The sequence below is a fragment of the Ptychodera flava genome, chromosome 2 (assembly GCF_041260155.1).
Source record: "Ptychodera flava strain L36383 chromosome 2, AS_Pfla_20210202, whole genome shotgun sequence".
Classification (NCBI taxonomy): domain Eukaryota; kingdom Metazoa; phylum Hemichordata; class Enteropneusta; family Ptychoderidae; genus Ptychodera; species Ptychodera flava.
Genome location: NC_091929.1, coordinates 20,985,978 through 20,995,346, shown reverse-complemented (window position 1 = coordinate 20,995,346; position 9,369 = coordinate 20,985,978). Strand labels below are relative to the sequence as shown.

At 38.3% G+C, this 9,369-nt stretch overlaps 1 protein-coding gene across 2 annotated transcripts; it reads right to left on the bottom strand.

Annotated features, from left to right (window-relative positions):
* Positions 1-2,600: 2,600 nt before the first annotated feature.
* Positions 2,601-8,200, bottom strand: LOC139116744 (oocyte zinc finger protein XlCOF6-like). 2 transcript variants are annotated; one of them, XM_070679387.1, is made up of 2 exons: positions 7,998-8,200; positions 2,601-6,237 (listed from the first exon to the last, which is right to left on the bottom strand). In XM_070679387.1, exon 2 carries the CDS (start codon positions 5,976-5,978, stop codon positions 4,251-4,253), a length of 1,728 nt encoding a protein of 575 aa, XP_070535488.1. In that variant the 5' UTR covers positions 5,979-6,237; positions 7,998-8,200; the 3' UTR covers positions 2,601-4,250. The 2 variants fall into 2 exon arrangements, with proteins under 2 accessions (XP_070535488.1, XP_070535479.1); XM_070679378.1 differs by having other exon boundaries at positions 7,657-8,166.
* Between the last annotated feature and the right edge of the window lie 1,169 nt (positions 8,201-9,369).

The window sequence follows — 9,369 nt, the reverse complement described above, 5'->3', positions numbered from 1 at the left end:
GTTCCGTTCCGTTCCGCTCATTCCGTTCCGCTAATCAGTGTAAGCCAAATCGAACCAATCACAGATTTTAAGTGAGTGGCCGCTTTTTAAAAACAGCACCCTCACATGGGCATTTTGAATACCAAGGAACGCCCCTTTGACCATATATGGGCATATTTAGATTGCAGGTGACTGATGCATGACAAACTCTGCCAGTAGATGTTAACCGACCTATTCTGGAGTTAGTAACATGAACATCCCGATGTCAGGTATTAGTTTAAGGTAGTATGCGCCTCCAAATTGAAAGAGTAAAAGTTTGCCCGCCCTTTAACGCTGAAACTTTCAACCATTCTAATTCCAAATCAAGACTTATAAAATCAGGGGTAACCTGCAAAGTTTGGTACCGGAAAAACAATTTTCATAACTTTCCCGATATTTGACATTCAAAATGGCCACCATCCCTGTCGTAACTCTATGGGGAAAATGAGATTTCCGATTTTGGAAAAACTAAGACGGTAAAAAATGAAGCTCTACATGAAATGGACCATACATGAATAGTAAAAATTTGGGAGTCCAAATATCTGTCCCCGAGGCTCAAAGAAATTCAGAGAGCTCTTGAGATGACAGAAATATTATGTTTCAAGGAAAATATATAAATATTCCGATTCGTCCCTTTTTTGTCTTCTTATAAGCCTAAACAACATTTTTTCTGTATCAGGCTTGTCAAAAAAGCTACCGGCTACACATGTGCCCGCAGAGAAGAGACAACTTGAATATTTTCTGGCCTTACCCCGGTACCTACCAGACTACCTTTTGGTCTAGACTTGCCAAAATCGAACGTATCACCATTTACTATATATTATAATAAAATACGTTTATTTACACATATTCATAATGTACACTTTGAGATACAAGTTACAAAGAAACATTAATCTGTTCAGCTCATGAAAAACTTCCACTGAAAATTTCCGTTGCAAGTAACACCGTTTTATCTTGAAAATAAGCGTGGTGGTGTTTTTTTTCCAATTCTTTAATCAAATATGACTTATCATTGTGGATTTTTTTTTTAGAAACTGAACAAATTGCAATATTACAACAGCATTTTCTTGTTCTTTCCCCAACCCAATGGAATGAACGGCTTTTTGAGTAATGCAGGTGAAATTTGATCGATATCTTTCTATGTTCGTAGCCTTGAAAATATGTTTGATATATCACGTTGTGCAATGCGAACTGGCACTTTTCAGTGAAAATTTCGACCGACCAACAACGGGTTCTTTAACTTTTGAAAAAAGGTACTGCCTTGTCGGAACTCCGTTAATGTGGAGGGAGCTGGGGTACTTTTGTAATATGGTAGCTGAAGTGTGCGGTAGGGACCACTCTTTTAATAATTTTGTAGGCCTTTTTGTTAGCGTGGTAGGTTGAAGGGCAGCCGCTGTACCTTCGGCCGCTTTCCCCATTTTTTTCCGTGTCTACTGCAGTTTCTCATTTTACTCCTCACGGCATGTTGAGATACACAGTGGTGAGCTTGTCAACTCAGCCTGTACTTGAACAGACCGTATGTATAATTATTGCTGACACCCAATTCTATTTGGCACTAGAATTTAAACGTAAACAATAACAAGGCGGTTTTCATTTAATCTATAGACGTTGTGATGTCAAGCATAATTATGTGTCCAACATGCTTTGGATAGTAGGACAAGAACTGGTAATTGAAATATAAAGGAATACCTGAAAAAAATCATCAAAAGGTACAGCTACTAGTTAACGATAGAGGGCGCATAGATTTTAGGATAAGTTGCGCCACTCGTTTGTTGCCATAACAGTCAAGGTATAGCACAGCTGCCGTCAAGGTTTTGTTTTGTGAATAAATACAACCTCCTTCCTCCAAAAAAAGACAAGAGGAAAGAATTCCCTTTGCTGCAAAGGGAATTCTAGTGAGTTAGAAGTAGGGTAGGTGGGATATTTATCACAGCTAGCTCAGGCAGTGGCAGCAAGCGAATAGTATTAATTTGAAAATTCCCTCCACACGACAACTCTGTTTATCTACGCAAGTAATGTTGGGTAATGAGTAATGTGATAGGCCAGAGATTAGGGGATTACCCGTGTAGCTACGCTTCCCTGATTTAAATCTCATTAATATGTTAATGTCGCATGCATAAACTGAGACCCCTGATATGATATACTGGGGATTTGTATCATTATCAAAATCTAGCAACTCTGGCAAATTCAGCAAAGTGCATTTAAGACCAGGAAGAATAATTGAATTCTTTCTCCGAATTGCCACTTCTGCTTTAGCCAATTGGATTCGTTTTAGAAACTGTGGCAAACACATATTTCCGCACAACAATTATTTGTTGCGCATATCTCAGAATTTGCTCCGTTAACATTACACATGTTATGCCTCTATTATTGTGGAGAGTTTGTTAAACCTAGACTCCAAGTCGTCACTAACAATGCAACTAGAAGGAGATTTTCCTGGTTTATGAAAATATTGAATAAATAATTTAGCTTTGCTAAAATTATCTGCTGAACAATTCTTTTTCTCCACCATTATTACTACTAGTGCATGCCATGTACTATATTATTGCACCTTTTGTAAAAAAAATATCAGAAGAAAAATATGTGATTACGAGCTTTTTCTGAATTTATTTTCAAGTCTTTGCAGAGCAGTACAAGAAGTAATTGCAGTTATCACAAACACCTACATCTAACCTGTAATTTTCGACGACTTTTTCACTTTTTTATGTCAACTTCAAGTTCTTGTTTTTCTTCGCCCAGAATGATGCATGTTGAAACACCAAGTATTTAGCTTGTCAACAAATCATCTGCACTCATTAAGTGCACTATTGTTGTTTACATTTGAATTCCAATCCCGACCAGAATTAACTTGTCATCAATAGCACATATAAAAGCTGAGATGACCTGCTGAATACTGTGTATCCCAACATGCTTTGGTAGTTGAACAAGAAACTGCAGTTGACATAAGAATAAGGATATAATAAAAAAAATCATTAACCTTACAGATACTGGCCCCTTACCTGTATGTTTGATGTTTTCCAGAATTGTTTTGGTCCAACAGCTTAATTAGTCTCCTAATCAACTTTGACTGGTTGAAGTGGTTATAGAGCAAAGGTTTCTCAAAAATTATATTGTTTATTTGAAAAAAATCCAACATAAAGCAGTTATGGGAAGAAGACATTCTAAAATATCAAAGCAATTGAAATAACAGTTCCAAAGTTTTAACATTTTCATATTTTGTTCTCGCATGTACATTTTCACACTTGATTATATACTTTGAGAAAATACCATCTCTTACAATGAATATGTTTACACATCAAATATTACAGTCATACATGCCCAGTTTTCACATTTTTGTAAACGAATTGGACATTAATACAACCACAAAATTCAGAACCACTGTAGATCAATGTAGCATATAGCAATAACCTATTTAAATAACTACAACTGCTATGTGTATATAAAATTGTGAGTTGAAATATCTACCATAGACACAAGCATAGTTAAGGTAGAACGCACCTCGGGGACAGAAATTCGGGCCTTCAAATTTTATCAATTTTCTTCTGACCTACCACTTGTGGGGGCTCATTTTGAAGCTCTTGGCGAAAGAAAAGTTTTCACCGTCTTAGTTTTTCGAAAATCGAAAATTTTATTTTTTCTCATAGAGTTAACACAGGGATGGTGGCCATTTTGAATTTCAAATATCGAGAAATCTGAAGTTATTTGTCTCTCTAGTACCAAAGTTTGCACGGTGACCCCTGATTTTTATTCTTGCTTTGGTAAGAGAATGGTTCAAAGTTTCACTGAGGAAAGTATGAGCAAAAGTTTAAGTCTTTCACTTTCGAGGTGCATATTACCTTAAGGGTAGTATGTGCCTCGAAAGTGAAAGACTTACATTTTTGCTCAAACTTTCCTCACTGAAATGTTCAACCATTCTCTCACCAAATACAGTGTAAAAACCAGAGGTCACTATGCAAACTTTGGTACAACTTCAAGAGAAACAAATTACCTAAGTTATTAATGTTTAAAATTCACAATGGTTGCCATTCCTGTGTTAACTCTACAAGGAAAAATGCAATTTTTGATTTTTGAAAAACTAAGACGGTAAGAATTATTACTCCAAGACCTCTAAAATGAGCTTCTACAAGTGGTAGATCAGAAAAGAACTATAAAAATTTGAAAGTCAGAATATGTCTCTCTGAGGTGTGTACTGTCCATTCTGTGTGAAACCCCTGTCACACACTCAAGCAGACTCAAGGGTTTTTCTCATGTGTCCTGATGTGAACTTTGTATGGATAGCCCTGTACAAAACTCTTACCACACACTTTGCAGACATATGGTCTTTCCTTTGTGTGTGTCCTGATGTGAACTACGAGAGGTGCACTCTGGGTAAAACCCTTCCCACATACTTTGCAGACGAATGGCTTTTCATTTGTGTGTGTCCTGATGTGAATTTTGAGAGAGCAACGTTGTACATAACGCTTGCCACACACTTCGCAGACATGTGGTTTTTCATTTGTGTGTGACCTGCTGTGAACTTTAAGAAAATCACTCCGCCCAAAACTCTTGCCACACACTTTGCAGACAAATGGTTTTTCATTTGTATGTATCCTGCTATGTTTTTTCAGTTGATCTTTCCGAACAAAACTTTTGCCGCACACTTCACAGACAAATGATTTTTCATTTGTATGTGCCATGATGTGAGATCTGAGATTTGTGCTTTGTGAAAAACTGCTGCCACAAATTTCACACACATATGGCCTTTCATTTGTATGTGTCCTGGCGTGAATTTTAAGAGATCCATGCTGTTTATAACACTTGCCACACACTTCACAGACAAATGGTTTGTCATTTGTATGTGTCTTCATGTGACTTATAACACGATCACGCCGAAACAAAGGCTTGGCGCACACTTCACAGAAGAAAGCTGGATCATTTGTATGTTCCCTTATGTGAGCTTTCATGTGGTCACTCCGTGTAAAACCCCTGCCGCACACCTCACAGACAAACCGTTTTTCCTTGGTATGTTCCTTCATGTGAACATTCAGAAGATCACTACGTCTGAAACTCTGGTCACAAAATTTGCATGGAAACTGCCTGTTGCTAGCATGTGTACTGACATGAACTTTGAGAGATTCACTGTTCGTTAATATCACACCACGCACTTCACAGTTGAATGGTTTGTCATTTGCATGTGTCCTAGTTTGATCTTCGAGTTTCTCATTTGATGAAAGACTTTCATCGCACTCTTTGCTGGCAAGTGTTGTTTTATCTCCATGTGTCAACATGTGGTGTTCAAGATTCTGTTTTGCTTCAAAGGGCTCACTGCAAACTAGGCAGACAAATGGCTTTTCATTTGTATGTGTTCTGATGTGATCGTTAAGAGATTCATTCTGTCCAACTCCTCTACCAGAGATTTTGTTGACCATTGGCTTTTCATTTGACCTGATGTGACCTGTAGCAGTTCCACTCTGTGCTGACCCTGTACTGCAGACTGTGTTTGCGATTGGCTTTTCATTGACATATGACCTGATGTGACCTTCAGGAGTTCCACTCTGTGCTAAACCTGTATCACAGTCTTTGCTGACGACTGGCTTTTCATTTACATATGACCTGATATGACCTCCAGGAGTTCCACTTTGTGCTAATCCTGTATTGCAGTCTTTGCTCGCGATTGGCTTTTCCTTGACTGACCTGATTTGACCTTCAGGAATTCCACTCAGTGCAGACCCTGTACTGCACACTTTGTTGGTGACTGGCTTTACATTTGTATGTGTCCCGGTTGGAACGACTCTTAGATTTTGATAACTCTTGCCACACACAATGCAAAAAAACTGCATTCCATCGGTATATGTTACAATGTGATCTTTGAGCGTTCCACTCCACGCGTAGCTGTTGCCACAAACTTTGCAGAGAAATGGATTTTTCTTTGTGGGTGTCTTGATATGACCTTTGAGATGATCATTCATACTGGTTGTCATAATAAATCCGCAGCAGCAAAATTACTTTTCGTTCAGGTGATCCTTATTGAATATGTTGAAAGTGGCTCCAGTTTGAAATTCTCGCCACACGCCTTTGAAACAAACACTCTCCCCTTGTACGAATCCTCATTCAACTTCGGTTCTTATCCGGGCACAAATTATCTGCCAACGTCCTCACCAACAAATGACTTCACTGGGATTTCTGAAGAATGCGATTCATCTTTTCATGAGTGAACTTTCAAAATATTTGTTGAGAATTCTGAAACAAAGGATAGGTATTATGGTCAGTTTCTGGCTTAACAATGAATAGGAAACAAATTGTCTGATGTGTAGAGAAAAAAAAAATTATGTGAATGTTGTCGTACTGTGCATTGTAATTCATCAATGACATATCTCATCCGGCACATCACTTTTTCAAACTGCTTCCTTTGGGGAAACGTTTCAGGTCTTTTAAATGTAGAACTAACCGGTTTTACATAGCTTCTTTCCAAGAGCAGTTCAAAACTGTCGTATTTGAGATTTTGTTTTAATGATGTCATTCTGAGTTTTTATGAGTTTTGTGCGATTGTAGTAACTTCTAAAAAGTCTGTTTTTTAGCTTTGTATGTGGTAGTGTGCTATGCCTTTTATATGTTGATAGTTTTTTGTGTGAAAGTGATTTTAGCAACGCCAAGGCACATTCCTCTCGATTCTTTTATCGACTGGCAATAAAGATTATTATTATTATTATTATTATTATTATTATTAACAGCATAATTCTCAGTAGGTTAAATACGATTTTGCCACCTAAGTGGCATGAAAGTTTTAGTCATAATACTCTCTCGCAATAAGACCTAATTTTCAATATGGCAGACTTCTACAGGAATTATGCATGAGTTTAGGCAGGTAAATGAACGAACAGAACTTTCTGCCATGGTAATGATAACATTTGTGTTAACACTGTTTATTTTGGATCATTATCTCAACACCTGTTGTGGTGAGAAGTGTGATTTTTTACCCATAATGCATTTCAATATCCTGTAGAACACATTTAATTTGGCATGACTGAAATAACGTCCATGGAAGTTGACTCAAACTAGTCAAAGACCAATATTGATGAATACATGATTTAGAAAAGTGTGTGGCCAAAAATGTAAAAATAACGTAATTTGTTTTATCATCTATTAATACATGCAAAGGACAGCAGCCCACACAGTCAGCGTCTTTTCTCTGTAGCTGTATGATCGTTCATATACCGTTCATCATGTAGCCTAGGTACATAATTAAATCAGTTTCGCACTTGTAAGTCTAGCCGGCCAGAATATCTCTGAACTGAACGAGACACAAAATTGGTCGCTCCGAGGCATAGCTGCTCGAAGTTGTTTCGATGGCTCTAGTCATTCATCTGCCATCGTTCCCTTCTACACAGACTGTCGAGAAAGGTCTACGGAACTGCAGCAAACACTATAGCCCTGGTAGGTGAAAAAACTTGTAGCTCTTCGGTGAGGCGGTCGGTGAATTTTGATATTTGCGATCTCGCTCACAGTAGAGCTACAATGCTGAGTGAAGGCGAGTCCGAGTCCAAAATAAGCGCAATAAACGCACGTGTTGCGGCACCTGGATGTGAATTCCCACATATTTACTGCATTTAGTCGTACTAATTTATCACTACTGAAGACTAAACACTATACAACACTAACCTTGTCGTTTCTGGGGTTTGGTATTTGTTAAAACATGTCGATCGCATTCCATAAAACATTGAGCGTGGGGCATCCGTGTTCCTGGGAGCCGCCATTACCGGAAGTTAGTGTTCAGTCTTCAGGAGTGATACTTGCTGCGGTTCAATAGCCCTACCACTCCCTTTGCTGGTTGTGTTGGGGGAGTGGGGAAGTGATACATCAGTACGACCAAATGCAGTAAATTTGTGGGATGTCACACCAAAATGTCGCAACTTGTGCGTTGTGCTTATTTTGAACCATGCCTGGACTACCATGGACGTAACCGTGACGGTAAAACAACGTCCGTACGAACGAATCTGTACAGTCGTCAGTGAATTTGCGTCAAAATTCCTTCTTTCTGATGTTTTCAGATAATACTTGAATTTCCGAGCCAGCCATCTTCTTTCAAGTCTATGAGAGGTGCGAGAATGTGATTGGATACGCGGTAAAAAAGATAGAAAGACTGATATGAGAAAATGATATCATGTGAATGACGAGGTTTTGCAAATGACAGCCCAGCTGTACCAAGTACAAACCATGTGTCTGAAGGGGTGGCCAGACCCAGAAGCGGATGACGTTAAACGTTGATGTTACAGATACGGTATTAATTTATCAACAATAACTCTGAATGATGAATGCAATGCTTGCGTTTGCAATATCGATAATTTGAGTACCCTTTTTCAACAAAAGAAGGAAAATATGCATATAGGAAGACCGATACTCCAAACGGAGCATGCCGGGTTTCACAGACGGTCATTTGGAAAATTCTATGTTACTCTGAGGCTGCGTTCACAAATGATGGTGGGGGGACTGGAGGAAACGCGATGGAACTCTTGTTTTTTGGGGGGTTTTTTCGACCCCCTCAATATCCAAAATAAATTCAAATTCCCCATTGACATGATCACAATGTTTTACCCTCTCCCCTCGACTATCACTGCAGAGTTCCGACGACCACCCATTTTCAGTTAGTATGCGCCTCAAAAGTGACGGACTTACACCTTTGCTCAAACTTTCCTAAAGTGAAACGTCCAACCTTTCTCTCACAAACTTGAGTCCAAAAACCAGAGGTCACCGTGGAAACCTTGGCATTAGAGAAACACATTTTTATTTACTAATATTTACAATTCAAAATGTTTTCCATTTCTGTGTTAACTCTAGGCCTACAGGTCAAAGTTCGATTTTCGAACTTCAAATTTTGCTCAAACTTTCCTCGATGAAACTTTTGACCATTCTCTCAACAAATCACGAAAACAAAATCAGGGGTCACAGTGCAAAATTTGGTAACAGAGACACAAATAACCCGACAATTACCGATATATTTGAAATGGCTGCCATCCCCATGCAAACTCTATTCGGAAAAATACATTTTCGATTTTCGAAAAACTAAGATGGTGAAATTTTTTCTTACTCAAAGAGCTTCAAAAATGAGCCTCTATATCTGTCCCTGAGTCGCATTCTACCTTAAAACAGAAAGTATTTCACAGGAGTAACTTGCCTCAATATACAAAGACATTTTTTAAATCGTATATGACAAGATAACCTTGTTCGAAAATAATGTGCATCCTTAATGGATTTTCTTTTGTGTCTTGATGTTGGAACATTCACACCTCCACTGCAATAATTTACATATTTAGTTTGTCCTTAGCGTGTGTTCTCATGTGATCTTGGTAAACGCATGCTGCACAAGACCTTTAC

Bases quoted from the DNA above. Each gene is read 5' to 3' on its own strand.
- LOC139116744 (XM_070679387.1), bottom strand. From the start codon at position 5,978: ATGACAACCAGTATGAATGATCATCTCAAAGGTCATATCAAGACACCC.